Raw genomic sequence first — 22000 nt, 5'->3', positions numbered from 1 at the left:
GCTGTGCTCACGGGCACTGCTAGCTCAGTGCAGCTTTCCCTCGGCCGTAATGATCTTAGAGTAAATCTCCGAGTGATTAGTGTGAGGTAACAACAGAGGGCCCTGAGCTGAAGGGCGGCTGGGCCGGGTGGTTGTGCAGCTCTGCCTGGAAGCCTTGTGGCTGTCTGATGAACGCTGCCGCCCTGGGGAAGGGCTGGGTGATGCCCGGGAGCGTGGCGGGTGCTGTCCCCCTGCTTCCCAGGGGCTGGCGGCTCTGCAGCTGCCCCAGGTAGGTGGTCCTGGGGCCTCAGTGCCTTTGTTTGAAAAGGAACAAAATGCAGGTATTCAAAAGAAGAACAAAACCCTCTCTTCTGCAGATTAAAATTTGTCATGATGGAAAACCTTGTGGGAAAGAGAATTTAATTACGAAAAAGCAGGCGCTGTCACTGAGGCGCGGTGAGCTGTGAGCAGTGCTCGGTGCTGTGCTGTGTGGGGAAGGCGGCTCATCGCAGCAAGCCAGGAGCTCTGAAATCCCATGCCGTGCTGTTTTGCCCAGCTGAATAAGCTCCGATGAAACCCAGGGCCAATTAAGACACTCACAAATTGTTCTGTTTCCCGTGGGCCAAATGGGGAGAACCCAGGAGCTGCGTTCCTGTGGCGGGTGCCTGGCTGCTGCCGGGCTGGGGCAGGGGGCTGCGAGTCACCGAGGGCAGGCAGAGCGCTGCCGGTGTTCCAGCTCCTGAGGTGTCCTGCTGAGGGCTCTCCTACCCTGGGCACATTTTCTTTGAGCCTTGGTGGACTTTTCTTGTGTATTTTTTTGTGTGTGTGCCTGTCTTTGTTCTGTGTCTGCCGTTACAAACTTAACAAGCCAGAATGAGGCAGGGGCTGTGTGGCCAGCAGGGCTGGGGAAGTGATTGTCCCCCTCTACTCGGCTCTGGTGAGTGCTGTGTTCAGTTTTAGGCCCCTCGCTTTAAGAAGGACATGGAGGTGCTCAAGCGAATCCAGAGAAGGGCGACGAAGCTGGTGAGGGGCCTGGAGAACAAGTCCTACGAGGAGCGGCTGAGGGAGCTGGGCTTGTTCAGCCTGGAGAAGAGGAAGCTCAGGGGCGACCTTATCGCTCTCTACAGGTACCCTAAAGGAGGCTGTAGTGAGGTGGGGGTTGGTCTGTTTGCCTGGTGACAGGACGAGGGGGAACGGGCTGAAGTTGCGCCAGGGGAGGTTTGGGTTGGATGTCAGGAAAAACTTCTTTACGGAGAGGGTTGTGAGGCACTGGGACGGGCTTCCCAGGGAGGTGGTGGAGTCACCATCCCTGGGGGCTGTAACAGACATTTCGGTGTAGTGCTTGGTGTTACGGTTCAGTGGAGGGCAGGTCAGCGTTAGCTCAGGGGTTGGGCTGGGTGATTTTGGGGGTCTCTCCCCCCCGTGGGAGCCCCGGGGGCTGCCCCTGCCCTGCCCAGCGCTTGCTGGGTCACGGGGCGCCCTGGGCGTTTGCTGAAGCGCCGCCCCAGGACCAGTACCGGCAGTACCGATACGAGCAGTGCCGATACAGGGCTGTATCGCTGTCTGTATCTCGATAATTATTAACACCAAGCCCAGCCCCGCTGCGGGACCTCCCCCGGCCGGGCCCTGCCTCAGGCCGCTGCCGCCATGGCAACGCCCCGCTGACGTCACCGCCCTCTGGGGGCCGCTTCCCGGTTCCTCCCGGCAGCCCGCTCCTCCCCGGCGTGCCCCGCGCCCGGCCCCTCCCCTCCGGGACTCCATTTCCCAGCGTGCCCTTCGCGCGGCCGCCGCTCTGCAGTGCGGCGCTGCGCCGCGGGGCACGCTGGGAGTTGTATGCGGCGGGAGGGGGGGAGGGCGCTGAGGCGGGGCGGTGACCGGAGCGGCCCGGGCGGCGGCGGCAGCAGCAGGAGGAGGCCGAGGCTGAGGCTGAGGCGAGCGCCGAGCGCGGCCGGAGCCGTCCCGAGCCGCCGCAGCCATGTCGGGGTTCCTGGAGAAGATATTTGGGGTGGGGGCCGGCGGCAAGGGCGGCGGGAAGGGCCCGTCCCCGCAGGAGGCCATCCAGCGGCTCCGCGACACCGAGGAGATGCTGAGCAAGAAGCAGGAGTTCCTGGAGAAGAAAATCGAGCAGGAGCTGGCGGCCGCCCGCAAGCACGGCACCAAGAACAAGCGCGGTGAGGGGCCGGGGGGGGGGGGGTGTGGGGGTGTTTGTGTGAGCCCTGCCGCCGGGGCCGGTTCCCTGCGCCTCTTGTTTGCCTGCTGCGGCCTGGGGCAGGCCGGGGATGGCGTTAAACGGGCAGGGGGCAGGCTCAGGTTGGGTGGAAGGAGGAAATTCTTCATTCCCAGGGCGGCGAGGCCCTGCCCAGGCTGCCCCAGGAGCTGGGGGTGCCCCATCCCTGGGGGTGCCCAAGGCCAGGCTGGGGGGGGTTGGGGGCAGCCTGGGCTGGGGGCAGGGGGTGGCCCTGGGGGGGCTCTGAGGTCCCTTCCCACCCAAACCCGTGGGCTCTGGGCTCTGAGGCCTCTCCCCACGCCTCTCTGTGGGCAGCAGAGGCATTGCCTTTCCTTGGAGGCGCAGGAGGGAGAAGAACCTGCCCGAGCTGCAGGATTCTGGGTCAGGCTAATTGAGGTCTCCGAGCAGAACAGGATCCCGAGGAGTAATTAAGGAGCTGTGAAAACGAGAAGGGCTGAGGATGGTTTTCTGGTGGAAAGCCAACCCCCCCCCCACTCCCCCCCCCCAAGGAAACTTTTATTTTTTTCTCCTCTCCGGAGCCAAGAGGCCAGTGTTAATGCTGGGCTCTGGGAGAGCCCGTGGGTTTCTGCTGGCTCGCTGGAGAGTGAGTTCTCCTCGGGACACGCCGATTGTTTCTGCAGAGTTCGGGGTGTCACTCATCAGCTGAGCTGGGACAAATTCCGTCTGCGTGTTTCTTTTTGTCACATGGCTGCGTGGATTTATCTCTCTCTGACTTCAGGCTGTTTTATAATCCGGAAATTGTGACTGGTGCAAAGTCACTTAAATTTGTAACTTAGGGGAAAAAGAAAAACAAATCAGTTTTACTTAGGAAAGTCTGCTTTTAATGGGAATGTTTTTATCTAATGGAGACGTTTTAAGCAACTCCAAAAAAAAAAAAAAAGCTAACTTATTAGGGATGGTTTTTAAGGATTGGCTTTTTATTGGATCTGAACTTTTAAAAGACCCACCTCTAAAAATCCTTCCAGCTTTCTTACCTCTCCGAGACTCCTGGATTTCCCTCTGGGGGTTTTTATCCCTGCTCTCTGCCAAGATGCACGGCCGGGAGGTCTCGCTGTTGTTAGCAGGGGCTGCTGTGGAAAGCAGGCAGGGGAACCTGCACATCTGCAGCAGTGGGCAGGGAGCTTCACGGGGGGATGGAGGCGCCCTGGGGAACGCGGAGCGATGTTCCTGGGGGGAGGATGCACGTCCTGCCCCCTCGGCGTCACGGCAGGAGCCGCGCTGTGCTGCTGGCACACCGAGCCCTTGTTCGGCTGCCAAGCGTGCGCGGTTTCTGAAGGCTCGTTCAGCAGCTCCTTCGGCACCCCTGGAGCCGGAGGGAAGCACAGAAACTTTTTACAGCGCCTGCCCCAGGCACACGCAGGGCTTTTATGAAGTTACGGACGTGTTTTGTGTGTGTGTTTTTCATCGTCTGCGTGGAGGGTGTCTGGGCTGTGCAACCAGGCAGCTTCTTGTCAAATTCTGAAGTTACAGCGAGTAACCAGCTGGTATAAACGTCCTCAGCGTGTCCTTAGGCTGCATTGCTTCTTTGCACGGGAGGCTTTCAACTTGTGCTAGGAAGTTGTTTTTTTTTTTTTATGGTCTTTCTTTTCTGGCTGCACGCTGTGGCAGTTTTACGACCACTGTGCCTCCGGAAGGGACTCGAGCACTGGGATGTTGACAGGCAGCAGTTTTTTTTCTTTTTTCTTTTGCTCTACCAATTCCTTCTTACTGCTCCACAGCACCCAAGTAGCTCCTGGGGAGGGGGAAGGCAACAATCTGCGAGGTCAGGTGGCTGCGAAGGCGTCGGTGCTGTTTTCGGTGTGTGGTAGGGAGAGCAGCAGCTCCGGCTTTCCTGCGGTTACCGTTTGTTGTCCACGGGGTGGAAAACTGCCAAGGAGAAGGTTGGTCGTCCTTAGAACGGGATGAAAAGATGCAAGTGAGGGTTCTGCCTGCTGGAAGGACCTGGGTTGTGCCTGTTTTGTGGTGTTGTCTCTGTAAGTGCCTTTTCTGATGGAAACCTGGAGGTGAAGTTGTCTCAGTGGGAAGTTGACAGCAGGGGGAGAGCCCTGGTGCCCTGCCGGGTGCTGCTTTTAGGAGCAGCCCACCAGGGATCGGATCCAGAGTAAATCAGTGCAGTCCCGTGCCAGCCTGCCACTGGGTTTTACCGTTTTGTCAGCGAACACGAGGTCCCCAGTCCTGGAAAGAGGGAGAAGCTGACACCACGCTGATGTGCAGTAGCTATATTCAGGTGTTAGCAGGAGGCTGACGCTTCGTGGATTTTCTACCAACTCTGATTCCTGCCAGCTAGTCAGCTCCTCCTGCTCTGTAAATAAACACAGTGCTGTTTTTTTCAGCACCAGTGACCAAGTACAAAATGGATGCAAAACCACAGCTAAATACCAGCTGTGTAATTCAGGCTTTTCCTGGGAAGAGAACACTCCTGTTGTCTGCCTCACGCCAAAAAAAGAAAGCCAAACGAGAAAGCTGGGCGGGAGCTGAAGCTGAAAGTTGAGGCTTTATGCCCTCTGTCATCCTTCAGCAGACCCTGGAGCTGCTGCGGGCAGGTTGGCTTTCAGCTCCAGGTGCTGAACTGGAGAGCACAGCTTCAGTGCAAGAGTGGGGATAGCACATCAAAACACCTGTGGAAAAAGTTGCACAAAGCTCCCCCCAAACCTGCGGTTTTGCCAGCTGCGATGTGGTGACGCCGTGCTGCAGCCCAGCCTTCCTCTCTTCCGTGTCAGAGGGGAAGCCTGGTGTGCTGGCAGCCACTGCCTTTGCTTTTAGTGCTTTTTTATGGCTTTTTCTATCGCGGTGTGTAATGTGCTGGATTCCAGGACCTCAATAAGCTCAGCTCTAGCTCGTACAGCCTGCTGAAGGGCTCCTGGGCTGGGTTCGGAGCTGCAGTCGCACAGCAGGCCACATGCTGCTGGCTGGAAGGCCGCTGCCAGAATTTGGCTGGATTTGTGCTCTCCCCAGTGAAATCCTTACCTGGAAAAAAACCCTGGAGCTGTGAGTGCTGCCCTCCCTGTTGCTCTGGGGTGCTTTGTGCTGCTCGCACGGTGTGCAGTGTGAGCGGGGAGGATGTGGCTTGGCAGGCAGCGAGGCTCTGCACGTCTGGCAGGAGCAGGGTGTAAAGCCAAACATCCCCATTTACTCGTGACACCCAAAAACGCATCATTTTGCAAACCTAAAAACTGGAGCAGCGTGGGCACTTCAGTGCTCTCTGGATTTGCAGCCGTGTGTCCAGCGAAGCAGAACTTGTGGCACAAAGTGCCTGGGACGGACAGGGCGCAGTTGGAGGATGCTAAAAACACTCACATCAGACATGGGGAGAGCCCGGCCGTGCCCTCGGACACCTGATGGCCCTGGGGAGGTTCTGCTGGTGGCCAGGCGAGGAGGCTGGGGCACCGCAGACCTTCCTGGTGGTACCGGGTGCTGAATTAGGTGGCTGCTGCTGGGAAGGGCACGGGCACAGCTGGATTTGCTTTAATTTTGGGGTTTTCCCAACTTTTTCCCCTTCTCATCATCCGTGTTGGAATTGGAAAATTCATGAAAGAAGTTAAAATTTTCAGCCCTCAAAATAGCGAAACTTCCCCAGACGAGATGTTGAGGGAAGTGCTAAATATTGTGACAGCCTCAGTGAAATTCTTCAGCGTGGTGACACTGCAGTGGGAGCTACACAGAGCTGGAAAAAGGGTGACAGATTCCCAGCCAGTAACTTCATTCCCCGGGAAGAACAAGTCTCCAAATGAGCCACTTAAAGGTAGGGTCTCCTGGATTTTGCATCTTGGTCTAAAAACTATTGCTTAAACTTAGGGATTCTTAATTCCTGTCAAAGAAGAACATGTTGAGATGTTGAAGAGGAGCTGTTTCTGTTCTTGTACAGCTGAACCTCTCCAACACGTTTCTGGCAAGGAGACTGAGAGGAAGACAATTTTTTCATGGGTTTCTTTTTAGTTGGGCATCCTTCAGCAGTCACAAAATAAAGAAGAAAACCCACAAGGAGCATTTGCGGTGTGTAAGGATCCCAAAGAGCCCTTAACGAGCACACTTTTTTCATCCAAAACCCTTCAACATTTGTTGAATTCTGAATAATGTCTCTGAGTGCGTATAAATATCAAACTGATGTGAAGTAGGGTGCAGGTTTTTAACAGCGAGCAATGTTAGGGGGCACTTGGAAAGGGTGAGAGGGTGATTTACCCTAGCGGCCGCAGGGAAAAAGACAGAAGTGCCCAGGACGGCTCGCCTGGAGATCATCTCAGTGAGGATTATTGACCAGAGGATTGCTGTCTTGGTGTTCAAGGAGCAAAGAAATCAGCTTCAAAGGGTTTCTGTGATCCTGGACCTTTAACCTCGCTTCCCGCAGAAGGCCGTGCCCAGGAGGAAGTTCCTCGTCTCGCCAGCTCCGGCCCCACGAGCTTCGCTCGGCGATTTTCAGCCCGAGTGCCCGAGTCACCGCCTTGACGGTAAATCCCCTTGCAATCATGGGTTGTGACCTTCGGAAGCACGCTTTCTGTGCTCATAAAAATGGCTATTTCTGGCTCGCTGGTATAAGAAAGGGTGACGAGGAGGTGTGATAGGCTTCCAGTACAGCTCCTCCCACCCCAGCTGTGGGGTGCGGAGCCACAGGGCCGGTCCTGATGTGCTGTGGGTGCTGCTCGGGCAGGGCAGTTGGTTGGCACCGCTCTGCTGGGTACTGCACGGAGCAGAGCTTGTGGTGCTGGTGTGCAGGGGTGCTTTCTTCTTGCTCATCCCCCCCTTGTGTATTTCTACGTTTTTAAACCATGAATCCGTGTTGTTTAGTTCAGTCTCTTGCACTGCTTTCTTCAAGAGGAAGTTGTAATCTTCTTGGTTTGAATTCAGAGAGGGCAGGAGCCTTCTTTTACTCTGCCTGGGTTGAGATGCTTTCCTCGAGTAGTTTTAATCAGTCGCTTAATCTTTGAGCTAGGAAACATTGCCGTCCTTTGAGGAGAGGGTTTGGGAACAAATAGATGCTTTGTAGACAGACACAGAAAGATAAATGGAGAAAAAAGACAGAGCCCCGGTCTCTTCCCGGGCAAAACCACCACCGCCTCTTGAGGAGGGGCACAGGAGGCTGCTGCCAGCCCTGGTGGCTGCTTTCTGGGAGCTCTGCTAGAGGCATTAGGGCCTGGGAGTGGGGGAAATGTGTGGTGATGGCTTCAAGCATTCAGCATAAAGGGACTTTTAGGCCTGCATGTATCCTCTGGACATCACAGATCTCGGTAAGTGATCTTCCCTGGGAAAGAAATGCGGCTGCTTTGCCCTGTGTGAGCCTTGGAGTTGATGTGAATTTATTTTTAACCACGCTTGAGTGCCTCTTTCTCCCATCCACTTCCACACCGTGATGCTTAAAACCAAAACTTTCTTCTCTGACCTCCGACGTTTTGTGCTGAATGTAGGCAGGTGATTCACGGGCCACCAGTTAGGAACAGGCTTTGGTGCTGCTTCCTGGCCCTGCTTGCTTCCTCTGCAGTCCCTGGTCCAAGCTGGTGTGCTGTTAGTGTCCTTCGAAGGCTTCGTGTTCCTTCGCAGCTGGAGAGGTGTCACCAGCGTGCAGGACGGGCACGAGGCTCTGCTGGAGCAGCTGAAGGGCAGGAGGTATTGCCAGCACCGGTACCTGCGCCAAAAAAAAACCAGGCAGAAGTGTGAAGGACGAGGGTGCTCTCTAGCTGCTGTAACAGGACCGGGGGGTTTGGAAACAGCCCAGAGGGTTTTAGAAGTGCTCTGAAAAGGTCTGACCTCTGGTCCCTGAGCAGATAAATGAGAGTTGCCAGCTGCCGCACGGTGCGAGCCCCGGCTGCTCTCACCTTCCTCGGGACGTGCTGCGGGTTGCTTGTGGCAGGGTGCTGCCTGGGGCTTTTCTGCTGGGGGTGAGCCCCTACGAGCGTGCTTCAGCTCTTCTGAGCCAGCAGGCCTCAGAGCTAGGTCGCTTGTTCAAGGCTGAGCTCAGAGCTGCGAAGGAATTTTGGGAAGCGTGGTGGGATTTATCATTACTGGGTTAACATCGAGCCTTCTGTCTGCTTGTAGCATTGGAGGGTGTTTTCTGATTGCTTTAAGTTAGATCTCCGTGGGATTTTTGTGAGACACCGTGAGCTGCTTGCTAATTCTCAGCGGAGTGGGAGATTAACAGGCACTGTCAGAGGGGAAGCCGCTGCCAGCCAGGCAGCAATTTGTGTTACGCTTTGTGGTGCCTCTTGCTTATCCCATTTCAAGGGCAGCGAGGATGTTGTTGATGATTTTATTTTCTGCCTAGGCAAGCAGCAGGAAGATGGAACCACGTTTTCAGCAGCAGCAAAAATAATGAGGCTGCTTCTGTCGGGTGAATTAGAGACGGGCTGACGGTACAATGTGCCGTGCCGCGAGTCCATCACCTCTGGTGCCTGGGCTTTGTGAGAGGGGCAGGAAGACCCCTTTGGGAAGCCTCTCTGCTCTTCTCTCACGGTATTTATTTTGGCATGACACGGCAGGCACAGTATACGTGGTTTTTTGAGGCTCTAATGGAACTTTTTCCTTGTGTCTGAATATGGCTGGTGATCTTTGCTGCTGCTGTCTCTGATTCTGCCATTTCTTCTTGCCAGAGAGAACTGAAAAAATCGGATGTGAGATCACCCCCACCCCAGCTGCAGCAGTCAGAGCTATTAACCCATCTTCCTCTGCTTCTGTTTCAGGTGTCTGGTGTAACGCTACCAGATCGCTGTGCCATTCCTTCCAGTTACAGGCGGGAGGTGGGCAGGCAGGGAGCGTGCACCTTGTGAGCCGTCAGTCAGGACAAATTCCCCGGGTTCACAACGCCCGGAGCTCCGTAGGAGCCTGGTTTGGAACTCAGTGAAACTCCCCAGTGTTTTTTGCCACCGTTCCCAGTGCTCCTTGAAGCACCCAGTCCTCCTGCTCTCCTCAAGCTGAGACGCGTTGTTGCCAGCAGAGCCTGGAGCTCCAAGTATTTGGAAAAAAGGAGTCCTGAGTTCTTGTTTCCGTATAAATCAGTCTGTATTTTGCTACTAAGGATATTTAAAAGCATTTTTTCAGTAAGATTGCTGTGGGTGTAAGTACCCCATCAACACTGCTTGCCCTGCAAGTGTACAAGCAGGACTTACTTGCAGCAGGGCTGTTGACTTTTGATGGACTTACAGATGTTCTGAGCCAGTTTTTTTTTTCTCTGAATGCAGTATTACTTAGCAAAAAATGTGTTTTTATTATCCTGCTAACTTCTGATTGCTCTGACCCTTTTTCTTATTTCATTCCCAAACTATTGTAAATATTATGAGGGAGATCTTAGGCTTATATTGGCTCTATTAATAATTGTTTACTTACGGGTTGAAATATCTTAAAAATTACATAAAATTCTTCCAGATAGCTTTTTTTTTTTTTTTTTTTTTTTTTTTTGAGAAAAAAGTGAAATTATTTGGGTGAACTGTTTTGCTCTTTCAGACTTGTAAGCCCAGACAGAGGAGGATAGTCTGGCAAAACGACTCTGCCCTTTTCACTCATGAATGTTCATTTATCGCACAGAGGAGTGGCTGAAAACCATAACATGAGTTCCTGCTTATCAGCTGTGTTGGAGCCCTGGCTGCTGTTGTGCCTTCTTTTTGCTCTCTGTGGTCGAACAGTAAGCGTAAAGCTGCTGCTGGCCTGTTGGGGAGGGCTACCACAGAAATTCAAGGAGGTAGGAAACTTAAAAGTAATAATAAAAAAAAAAAAGAGCAAAAAATTAACTAATATATTGCAGTTCAGCAAGTGAAGACTAAAAAGGAAAGAAGGAACGCATTTTTATATGTCAAAAAGTTTGACTTCCTAAGGAGGCTGTGAAATTTTCTTCAAATTTGCTTGTGCACGTGTTTTTTCCGTGCAGGAAATTGAAAGCAGTTTTCACCCAGAGCTCTGACCGTTTACATCTTTATCAGTGCAAATTGGGTCCAATGTCCCAGCTGTAGCTGGTAATAAAGGCGAGGAATATGTCAAACTGCCATATGGAAAAGATCCCTTGGAGCTTGCTCACCAGCTCTTAATGGGTAACAGGAGTCACCCAGCTGGCTGTAAATGTATTAGCTTCCAATTTAATTATAATAATATACATTTCTGGTTTTTCTCCAGTGGTTGCTTGCCTATGGAAAGTGCTGATAAATTTACTAAAATTCAAATAAGTTTTGTTACCCGCTGTTAGGTTTTGGAGGGTATTTAAAGTATCTGGATACCCTCCTGCACGTTGGGGTTAGGAGGCAGAGCACCCACTGTCCCCCTTCAGGCTGGGGGTTGTGAAGTTTGCCTAAAATCCTGTGTTAGTGCTAGCGGGCTCTTGCTGTTGTCTTGTGAAAACTAACTTTGTGTAACCATCAAATGTTTTTGCTATCATGGGGTTTGCTTTGATTTATTAAGCGAAGATAAGCATTGATCTTAGGATTTTTATTTTTAAATAGTTAATTCTAAGTCTACCATCATGCTGCTTGCATCGACGCATCGAATCCAACGCTGTTCAGCAGGTTGAGTTGGTCATCTGTCACTTTGTTCTGATGGGTCAGCAATCGCTGTCCTTTTGTGCGAGAGACTTGAGCTAAAAAGAAAGGAGAGGGGGGGAAAAAAAGGCAAGCCAAAAGATCCCCTCCTAAAGCAGCCAGTGCTTTGAAGTGGTGCTGCTGTTTTTATATAGAAATAGGCTAATTCAAGAGCAAGTTAACCCCAATCCGAAGCCTTCCTGCTTTTTGGGAGGAGAAATACCTGGCGTTACCTAACAACTTCTGTGGAACGTGATGAGGGAAGGCTGTCAGGGTGATGCTACAGCCCGCTCGCTGCTTTCTGAGCAGACACCGTGTTTCCTTTTCCCGTGCCTGCTGTCCTTCACTGCGTGTCCTGTGCCGAGGAGCTGGTGAGGGCTCAGTGCAGAGCCCGGCAGCACCGGGCTGCTTTCTGCATCCCAGCCACACCGCATGATCCAGCGCAGACCCACCGCTGGATAACTCACTGCTGATGGGTTGGGATCACAGCCTGTCTGTGCTTCGTCCTGCACAAACGCAGATTCTCTCGTAAGAAACGCATCGCCCACAGTTTGGTGGAAGTCCCGAAGAGAAAAGCATTAATCCTGTTTGCTTGGAGTGTCTGAATCTCAGGCGCTTCACAGAAGCTGCTCTGGGATGCTGGTTTGATGATTTTACAGTCTCATACAGCTTTTTATTCCAGGGTAAGGAAATGATCTACATTTTCCGCGTGTGACGAGCTCCTTCTAGAGAAACCTGCTGCCAGGGTGCTAGCAACAGGTTCTGGGTTGCAAGCGAGGCACGTCAGGCAGGGTCAGGGAATAAATGGTTTGGGTTTAATAGCTGGTTGCAGGTCCTGCTGAGGCAGTTCCGCAGCAATTACAGGTGGGTATTGAATTGCGTTGCCTGCCGATTTAATTGCTGTCTTGGAAATAGTAAAGGCATAATTAGAGGTGCAGGTCCTGAGGTCTCCTCTTTCATGGCTGCCTCTTCGTGAAGAGCAGAGCTGGGCTGTGTTACATCTCGACTGCAAAGGCACGTCCGTGCCTTGCATCTGTGTGAGACGCCGTCGTGCTGCAGGGTGTTCTGAAGCCAACTGGCTCGTCTTCGGATGTATTTCAAGTTCTGAAAATGAATGTTGCGGAGAAAGATTTAATGCAGTTCCTTTCAGAGGAAGTATTTATAGCTTTGACTTCATTGAAAATGTAATAAAAATGTGTAGTTCTGGTAGCGCAAGGTATTTGTGCAGGTGGTGAGGGCTGTTCTGCGGGATAAAAGCAGCAGAGCTGCTCATCAGTCCTCCGAAATCGACACTTAAATAGGAGAGCAGAGATAAAGTAGTTATAGATCTAACCAGAATCATCCCCTGAGCTGTACGCTTCCATCTGATACCACTGCTCTGTGAAGTTAACAGCAACGTGGACAATTTATAGCCCCAGAGACACCTGAAAATTAAGAAATCAGCCCTAGGAGGGAGGTGGAAAACCAACTTAATCGTAACAAGCTTGGAAAAAAAAAAACACCACACTTTTAAGTATTTCACTTGAAAGTAGATGCATTTGTATTGATACTGCTTGTTGTTAGATGGCAGAAATGATCAGTTAGTGGCCTGCGGGGTCTGAGCTGTGAACAGGGACGTGGGGAGCATGGGGTCAGCACTGCTTGCAGAAAGGAGACCCCAGAGGCACGTGTCCTCTCGCTGCTGGGCTGTGTGTGGGACTCAAATTGCCCGGAGTTGGAGGGTGAAAGTGATGTGGGTGACCAAACTGAACTTGGTGTTTTTTGTTTTTTTGTTTTTTTTTCAGCTTAATAAAATCTTCTACTTATAAACACAATACGTGGGGATAGTTAAGCAAGGGAACGTGGATGAAAATAAATTGCAGAAAGTTGTGACCCTCTAATCTGAGGTACTAAATACCTTGTTCTGTGTTCCTTGGTGCCGTTAGATGCAAGAAATTGCAGTCTGTTGTGTGAGGTTTTCATCGTTGCAGAAACTCCTTTATCACTGGGTGCTCGTTGGGCTGTGCTCAGTGTTGGTCCCCAACTGCCCGGACACGAAGCTGTGTGTGTGGCCCTGCTGCTCCTGCTAGGGCTGCGTATTGCTCCTCAGCCCTGCAGCTGGCTGCAACACGGAGGGATTTCTACAGCTTCATCTTCCAGTAGGTCTGGGTGAGCATCCAGGGCAAGGTGGGTCCTGAGGGGTCCTCGCTGGGGGGGCGCAGAAACCTCGTGGCCCTGGCTGGGCTTGGTGCTGGGGGCGAGCAGTGGGGGCACGCCGAGCCTGGTGGTGGTGGGGCTGCAGCCCAGATCCATGGGCTCAGCCCTGCAGGTTGGAGGAGTATGTAGCTTGTTTCTGCAAAAGCAGGAGCCTTGATCTCTCTTACTTTCTCCCCTGCTAACGTGGGAAAGGAAGGACAGACGGAAGGAAGGCAGCGAAGGCCGGGCAGCGCAGTTCTGGTTCGCTGAGCTGGCGTGCTGGGGACGGAGGGAGGGGTAGGATTGCACAACCCCCGGATACACCCCGACCACGTGCTCTGTCACCATGATGCTCGTGGTGTTTGGTGTCTCAGGGCTCGCTTAGTACGTAAGCAGGAAGTGTAGAGAAACCATGGCTATTCTCAGGGAAAGCTACAGGGGGGGAACTGTACGTAAATCACAGTGCTTGGGTTTGTGTAATGGTTATAAACCCCCTGGCTTTGCCTATAATTCTCCTTAATGCACAAAGGCTTCACTAAAAAATTGTTCTTTTGCTATCTGACGCTTTCCCGGCATCTGTCAGTGTATAAGCACAGCCTATTAAGAGTTTTATCTTCCTAAGATAACTTTGTATATCCTTAATTAAGCAATTAGTGCAGCATGAACCAGACTGAAAGTGCCAGTAACGCGCTGCTCTGCGCTTTGTGCCTGGCACAAAGCTGGGACATTCCAGGTGAGTCTGTGTCGTGTCCCAACAAACGCCTTCGTGTTACACGGAGACCACTTCCTGCCCTGCTCCTGCCACATGGAAACTGCAGCTGCTGCCACCAACACTCGTTGGGGGGGGATTTGCTGATTGTTGGGGTGGCAGCCACCGAAATGGCCTGTGCTGGAACAACCGAGGTGATGTTCGTTTGTCCTTGTGATCACATCTGCGAAAGCAGCCTGTGGTGCTCTCCAAGTCTGCTTGGCAGCCGAAGCTGCAGCTGCCCAAAGGACTTCTTTATTCCTCCAGGATGCTGGGGTAATTTGAAAAGGATCAAAATGAGTGTATTCGTAGCCAGTTGCAGAGCTGGGGGTCTACGTACAGCTGCTGGGTGCTAGGGTGTTATCTTGAAGGGCTGTCAAGCTTCTCAAGATGGCATCTGACAATACAAGAGGTGTCTGCTGGCTTAATCTGCTCTGAGGAAACAAGCTATTCTGCTTCTGGTGCAGGAATTTACTCAGCGTGTCACAAAGTTATCGTGGCTCTAGTAGAGGAGATAAGGGAAGCTGCCAGGATTTCTTCCTCTTTAGTCCCCCAGCTCTCCAAAATAGCTGCTAGGGAATTGTAACAGGGACAGGCAAAGGTTTGAAATAGTGTTGTAAGTTAAGAAACGGAGAGGAAGGCTGTCATGACAGCGGTGTGTGTCCAAGCTGCGTTTTTAAAGTGGGTGGATGTGTATTGTACAACCAAGTCCATGACACCACGAGCAAGAAATCCACTCTCAGGGGAGCAGCAGTGCCTCGGAGGGAATTTGTTGTCTCTCGTTGTGTTGTACTTGGTCCATCAGCAACAGTGCTCGGTAGATTTTGCCTCCGCACAACCCCTACCAGACTTTTAACCATGTCCAGGTGAGGCCACGTGTAAATCTGACTCCTTGTCACCGTGTCCTCGGATCGAGCGTGCACCAGGCTGCTGCTGCCTGCCAGGGTGCCTGCCCTGCCTGGGAGGAGCTGAGTGCTGCAGGAGGAGCTGGACCAGTCCCCGCACAGTTTGTTTATTTGGGACTACTTCTCTCTACGTCCAAACACGCTGCTTCTCCCTGCAGCTCACAGGAGTTCAGCTGGCCGGCAGGGGCAGCAGCAGCATAACCTCGTGTGATGCTGTGCCAGCAGCTGTGCCGTGCCGCTTGGCTGAGCGAGCAGAGGTGTTCCCAAGCAGAGCAGCTCACAGGGTGAAGCCTGCTGTTTGCTCTAACGTGGCTTCTGCCTTGTGGTCTGTTATGGCTGACAGGGCCATGCTGAGCCCTCGAGTCACTGCTTGGCTCGTGTCCTTCTGGAGGCAGGGGATGGATGGGCAGCTCATGTTTGGCTGCATTTGAGCAATGTTTTTGAAGGAGGTAAATATAAAACAAAGAATAGAAGATGTTAGACATTGCTCTGTACCTCGTACTATTTTTTACAGAACGTGAGGGGCTGTCTGGGGCACAAATCTAACAAATCCTACTTTTTTTTTCCCTTCTGTTGATCAGCTGCTCTTCAGGCCCTGAAGCGTAAGAAAAGGTATGAGAAGCAGCTTGCACAGATTGATGGCACGTTATCCACAATTGAATTTCAGAGGGAAGCCCTTGAAAATGCCAACACGAACACGGAAGTGCTTAAGAACATGGGGCTTGCTGCTAAAGCCATGAAAGCTGCTCACGACAACATGTAAGTGACTCCCCTCTTTTTCTGCCTGTAGCAATCTTTAGTTTGGTGCTTGCTTGAGCTGCTAAATGCCAAGTTTTTCATAACGAACAGTACAGTGAGTGTAGCAAAATCTTTTTAAAAGGCTATAACTTAAATAAAACTAAAATATTAGGTATATTTGTGTGTTGACCAACACTTTCTCAGTTTGGTACCACGTCATATGATGCAAAGACGATAATGGCAAATGTACTTTGTCCAACAGAAGGCTAGCATCAGTGTAGTTTAAAGCAAATGGGGGGGTGTACCACTGGAGATCCACCTTACAACAGCAAGAATTTTAAGTCTCAAGGGGGGAGAGTTAAACTTCTTTCTTTGCAGTTTGCGTTTGTAGCAGTTTCTTTGGAATTTGTGTATGTAGCAGTAATTAAAGGTAAACTACATTATGGGAATGTTGTACTTGTTCCAAAAGCAGATACTTTAGATGTAATATAATAATGCTGGATTAGGGAACAGAACAAATTATTATTAATGTCAAAATACAAACCAAAACCTCTTCATACAAGGTCTCTGTATATAATTGCTGTGAGCTAAGCTTCTTGGGAAAAGTAGAAAAAAAAAATAATAGTTTTGCTTTGAGATCAGGGTGTGAGGTGTAGGAAGACAGAACTTAGACTTGCATGCAAAATATTTTTTGAGAAAGAACCTTGTGAAATGTCACCATGGTGTGGCATTATTATAGAAAACAGGAAATACAGTCATAAGTGCTGATTGGGAAAGTGCCTGATTTGCTTACTCTTTCCTTTGTTTTACAGGGATATTGATAAAGTAGATGAGTTAATGCAAGACATTGCAGAACAGCAAGAGCTGGCAGATGAGATTTCAACAGCCATCTCAAAGCCAGTAGGATTTGGGGAAGATTTTGATGAGGTATGCTTTGAATTTTCCTCTGTTTAAGTGAAATCGTTTAACATCTGCATGCTGCGTGTATCTAGTTATAGTACTGGGATATAAAATTTCTCCTGGAACGTGTTACTTGCTGTTTCTACCAGTACATACAGCAGTTGTGTACCTGATTTTATGCTGAGAATGGTCTGGATGACTTGATCTGATAACATTTAGGCTTGCACTATCTTCTTTTTTCACTGCTTTCCCCACCATCTTCAGTCTACAAGAGAACAGTACAGGAATTCAGACAAAGATTCAGATTCCTTATCTCCTCCAATTGCTCTGATCCTGTGCAATTAAGCTATTTTCTGCGATAACGTGACCAGCTAAATCTGCTTGATAATAAATATGATCTAAAACTTTCTTCTTTTTTTTTTTCTCTCCTTTATAAAACTAGGATGAACTTATGGCGGAACTAGAGGAACTAGAACAAGAAGAACTAGACAAAAACTTGCTGGAAATAAGTGGTCCCGAGACAGTACCACTACCAAACGTGCCCTCAATAGCAATACCATCAAAGCCAGGTATTTATGGACCAGAAACATCCTGGGTTTTTGTAACACACACACACACTCACTTAAATTCTAGCTCCTCTGATTTAAGAATCTGAGCTACAGGCAGCACAGACACGTTGCTTGAAACAGCTTCATGAGTTCAAAATCACATCTGGTGACGTTCCTTCAAGGAGCTAACCTGCCTTTCACAGTAACTATGGGAATTAATAACTATCACAAGAACAGTTATCTATTCTAGCACTTCCAGTTTATCTACAACCTGGATGATGCTCAGGGTAGAGTCAAGCTGTGGAAGAAGGAAGCCAGTGGGAACCTTCTACCAGTCACTGCTGATCCAGCAGGGAAGTAATATTGACAAACAGACCGTGGATATAAAAGGAAAGGAATTGAAAGCAAATTAGCTCTTAGAATTAGTCCCAGGCTGGTTCAGATATCCACACTGAACCATGCTTCCTTGCTGCTGTTTATTTTTTAAATGTTATTCCCATTTTTCTGGCTTTTGGGAGGAACTCACTTGTATATCCTCAGTCTCCTATTTGGAGTCCATGGTTGCCTCCTCTGTCTGACATTTGCACATATTCAAGCCAGACCGTACCAGACTTGTGGTCGTGACAGTTTTAGAACATGTATACCTAGCAAAAATGAGTGTGGTGATGTAATGTGAAGAATGGTCAAGAAGTGTTAGTATTTACACAGTTCAAAGCTGCTGTTAAATCTCACCTAATCATTTTTCTGTGAACTAGAAGTGATACCTCGTGACTTACAGTTGAGTGCGAAAACCTTGACATGCATTAATGGGATGTGAAGCTTTACTACCCAGTTTGTTAAATCTGCCATAAGGCATTACAAGTAGAGTTGCAGAGACTACAGCTTATTTTGTGTGCTTACTTAGGAGGGGAAAAAAGGTCCAAAAAGATAGAGGACAAAATAAAAATATTCCCCACTAGTTGTCAGTGTACCTGTAAAATATCTTGCTGCTTTCCAGGCTAATTAAAGACTTGGGAAGCAGCAGACAATACCAAACAACAAGGTCTGCTTCAGATGGCACACTATCAAGTTTGCTCCTTGCGTGCTCTGTTTTGTTTCAGTGTAATCGATTTTGCACTTTTTTCCTGGTTCTGTTTTGCTAGGCAGAATCGTTGGTAAGTGTTGATGAGAAAGGAGTGAATTCCATCAAACTATCTGGAGCCTGAGACAATCCAAGTTCAGATCCAACAGCAGCAGGAAACGTTTACATAAATGTGGGCATTACCTTTTTATTTCATAGCTGTTTTGATGAGGTTTGTTTTCTTAGTGTTGGTTGGATATGGACATTAAAACATACCGACTAAATAGACCTGCATTATATTAGCTAGTAATGACTGCTGACTAGTCAGGGGCATTATAATTGTACATGTTGCAGCAGCTATACAGCATAACGTGACACTTACGTAGGCATACCACTTAAAATAATAATTCATAAAAATTATGAATGTTTTTCATAGAAAAAAACTGAGTGTGCAACAGTGTCTTACAGGATTGGTTAAGCTGATTTTTCATGGAAATTCGAATCCCACTACTCTGAATGACATACTAGTCCCCTCTTACTTAAAGCTGCCTTCGAGTCCAGCATTTTGGAAAACCTGGGATTTTGGGGATGGTGCTGGGTGGATTTTTTCCTGTTGTTGTTTGCTTCATTTTGTGTGCTTTTGTTTTCATTCATTGTTTTTCACTTAAAATTGACTTAATACAGACTGGGGTCAAAAGTATTTTTGCTCTCCATGGCCCAGACTTCCAAAGGGACTGCTCTTCCTACCAGCTCAGGGGCATGCTTAGCGTGTCTTCTGCAGCAGAGGTGACTCTTCCCTTCTTTTCAGTGGATGGAAAACAATTGTGAGCTTTCCTGCTTTTCCAGTTTTCAGGAGCTGTCTGGATTTTGACTTAATCAGCCTGAATTCGAGTTTTGTTGTTGTTGTCTGCCAACTAAATGGGTGCCTGAAACAATCCAGGCAAAAGCTGTTTTTGTTTAGCGGAGTCCGGAAGATCTTAATTTAGAAAAACAAATTCCAAAATTCCAAATCTTTACAAGGAATAGGTTTTGAGTTTGACTTAAAGCTGACTCAGTTCCCTCTTGCATCATCTTAATGAAACCTTTATGTAAGCCATTCTAAGTATTAATTATTTGACATTTTTTTTTCCCTTTTGAAGCAGAGTGATTTTGAAGCTGAAACACCTTTTTTGGAAAAAAGAAAATCCCTTTTTTGGGTGTTCTCCAAAGTTATTGCAGCTCTTTCTTGGTTAAAATGTTTTGCTAAGTGGATTGTTTTCATTGCAGAAACCAGATTTATCATGTTATATCGTAACAAACGGCATGGTTTGGTCCTTTGAAAGGACCAGACATGATAGCATCATGCTTACTAGTAGCTGTACCAAACCGAGTCCTGGTGCTCATGGCACGAGGAGGGGAGTAGCACAGAGCTAGTGCTAGGTAGCTTCAGCCCAAGAGTTGGACTCTTCTGACACAAGAGTTGGAAGTCTCTCAATTCCAATCTCAGCTAGACCAAAACACAGTACCTCTGTGTTTTGTTGGGCTTTGAGGACTTACGGATGGAGTAAGGGAATTTGTTTTTGTTTGGAAGACTGTGTGGTACTGGAGATAGGAGATAGGTTTCTGTAAGAAACTAAATCTTTCTGGGAGGGGCTCAGAAACTGAGGGCTCAGGGTCTGCTCCTTTGTGGCGTGGTGATTATGGAAAACAATAGATGCCACTGGTGTACGCATCCTGACCTTCGTGTATGTTTGCATTCTTCCTATGTTTTTTCATATTAAAGGGGCAACATCAGAAAATTTAGCCCACAGTAGCTTTTCAGAAGGTACCTTCAATTGAAAAGGTCTTGTGTAATTTTTTTCCCCTCACCTGGCATTTGGTGCTTCGTTTATTGGTTAGGTCTTCTCTCCCCCAACAAATGGGAATGCTGTAGGGATCTGTCAAGATTTTCTTTCTTAACTTACTGGTTTTCTTTTAATATTTTGCAGCCAAGAAGAGAGAGGAAGAAGAGGATGAAGACATGAAACAGCTGGTAGCTTGGGCAGGGGCAGGAGAGCAGTAACCACAGCAGTAAATGGCTGGAAAAAGACTTTGATTACCTATTCTGGGTGCAAATATGTTGTGTTGAGGAGAAAGCATAAGCAAAATGTCTTTACCTTTAATTTTAACCTGAAGCAGTGGGAACTGCATTGCTGTTTTCTGCATAGTGAGGTCTGCACGGAGGAAAGAAGGAGGAGCAGGAGGAATTGCCTGCGGTTTGTACGGTTGAATTTCTGTAAAAAGGTATTCGCAAAATCAAACATTCGGCTTTTGGACTGTGCTAATGCCACTGCTGGATCTTCATCTTCAAAAGTTTGGGCCATATTAAATTGACATAAGCTGAAAAACACTCTGTAATTTTAAGTCAGTTTAAGTGTGTTTAGAAGTCTTGTAAGGCATTTTAAAAAGGAAAAGTCGTAAGCCACCATCGGCTTCTTATTGTGTTTAGGTGCAGGAATGCTTTAGGTTTTTAGTTCTTTGCAAGTTATGTTTATATCCCTTTACTGATGTGTGGCTAGCCTTGTGTTTGTCACCGCAGCAGCGTAGTCACTATTCCCATTTTAATTGGTGATAATGATTTGCAGTTGACAAATGCATCTTGGAAGTTGGGAAGATTTAAATTTCAGTTGTACATTTTTCTACATAGCACTATGATGTTTATTGCTTTTTCTGTGATAATAACCCATTCAGATACATGCACACAATTATTTTAATTAAGAAACTACTATGGATTGCACTGTATTAAATATCTTGATTAATTTTCATCTGTGACTACTGCCATCAGTTCCTTATGATGTTGAAGTTATCCGAGTCCATTATGTAAGTGCCATTTGGCCTCTTCCTACACGAGTGACATCTACTCTTTAAAGTTAGTTGAACGTTGGTTGTATAACTGTAGCTTAGTTGTATAAAACTAGAGTTTTAGCTGAGCAAAATTGCCAGAGGACTCAGAGCTCTTACTCTAATAATCTTCTGGGGCACAGTGTCAAAGTCCACACTAAAGAGAAATGAAAGCTGGGTTAATACTGGAATCAACAGGTTTAAGGACGGCTGAGAGCCTTGGCTTTGTATTTTTTTGTCATAGAAATAACTCCCATTGTACAGTGTACAAACAAAATGCGTTTTAAAGCTCTGGTATTGTATAGGAGTTATGACTGACAATCTCAAGTGCAGTGAAGTGTCTTAGCAGAAATGTTCAGGTTTAGCTGGGAGAGGAAAAAGCAGTCCCCTAGCACTTAATGCTTTTAAGGCTGCTGATGCAGAAGCTCAGAACCTGTGAGTGACAGAGGCACCACCTGGCAACCCAGCTGTTTCCTGGGTCGTGTTTTCTTTCCTGTTCATTTAGCCAATTGCTTCAACTCAAGGAAAAGCCTGGTTTGCACAGCAAGAAAATGCAATAAAGAGCGTCAAGATTCCTGTTTACATTTAGCCAGATGGCTGGGACAATCTTGTTTCTTTTCTTTTAACTTTTTTTTTTTTTTGAGAAATGATAGGGTGGTTTCTTAATCCTACGTTTTATTAGCATGTATGAGGATTGATCACTCTCTTTCTGCTTTGACATCACTGGATTCCTTGATACTGTGCATCATATCAGGGAATAGCAAAAATTCTTAGAGTGAAACTTTTCTGCCTTGCTTAGGCTCATTCTGTGGGCAAAACGTAGCTGTAAAGAACACCGAGATGCAGCACAGGAGGCAGCAGCTCTTGGTGGTGAGCAGGCTTTCTGCAGCTTTGCACCCAGTGCCCAGAGTTTCTCCCTTCCCAGGAGAAGCAGTCTGTCTCCTGACAGCAAACTACGCTCAATTAACTTGCCCTCCTTGGGCACCTCAGTTTGCAGCTGCATCGGTATCTTCCTATTTTCCGTGCTGTTAATTGTTAAAGGAGGCAAGCAGAAAACTGGGACCTGGATATTTTCAGATTTTGGTTAACCCTGCTTGTTTTTTTTTTCCAACAGAGAAGTCGTTCAAGCTTTGTTGCCTGTGTCTTGGATACTGCTGTATTTAAAGTAGGGCACAAATGTAGTCCAGGCTGGTGGACCTCCTCACAGCTTTGCCCTTATGATGCTCTCGGCCTTCTGCAGCGGGGTGGCTGTTATCTCTGCTATGCAGGTAGAGAACTGGGGCTTTGCAGTCATACTTTGACCCTAGGGGTGTGCAGTGCTTCCACCAGGCATGGCAGGGAAGTGTTTTGC

The 22000-nt window shown here is 48.6% G+C and overlaps 1 protein-coding gene across 1 annotated transcript; it reads left to right on the top strand.

Moving 5' to 3' along the window:
- The first annotated feature begins 1833 nt into the window (after nucleotides 1-1833).
- Nucleotides 1834-20573, top strand: CHMP4B (charged multivesicular body protein 4B). The gene is made up of 5 exons (XM_068700838.1): nucleotides 1834-2150; nucleotides 15126-15303; nucleotides 16095-16209; nucleotides 16625-16751; nucleotides 19758-20573. Exons 1-5 carry the CDS (start codon nucleotides 1955-1957, stop codon nucleotides 19829-19831), a joined length of 690 nt encoding a protein of 229 aa, XP_068556939.1. The 5' UTR covers nucleotides 1834-1954; the 3' UTR covers nucleotides 19832-20573.
- Nucleotides 20574-22000: the final 1427 nt, after the last annotated feature.

Source organism: Anas acuta, chromosome 16, assembly GCF_963932015.1.
Source record: "Anas acuta chromosome 16, bAnaAcu1.1, whole genome shotgun sequence".
In the NCBI taxonomy this organism is placed as follows: Eukaryota; Metazoa; Chordata; class Aves; order Anseriformes; family Anatidae; genus Anas; species Anas acuta.
Note: the sequence above shows the minus strand (reverse complement) of the source record. Positions and strands in the feature narration are given on the sequence as shown.

Bases quoted from the DNA above. Each gene is read 5' to 3' on its own strand.
- CHMP4B (XM_068700838.1), top strand. From the start codon at position 1,955: ATGTCGGGGTTCCTGGAGAAGATATTTGGGGTGGGGGCCGGCGGCAAG. The intron at 2,151-15,125 runs GTGAGGGGCCGG...TCTGTTGATCAG, and splicing joins CGGCACCAAGAACAAGCGCG to CTGCTCTTCAGGCCCTGAAG. The intron at 15,304-16,094 runs GTAAGTGACTCC...TTTGTTTTACAG, and splicing joins AAAGCTGCTCACGACAACAT to GGATATTGATAAAGTAGATG.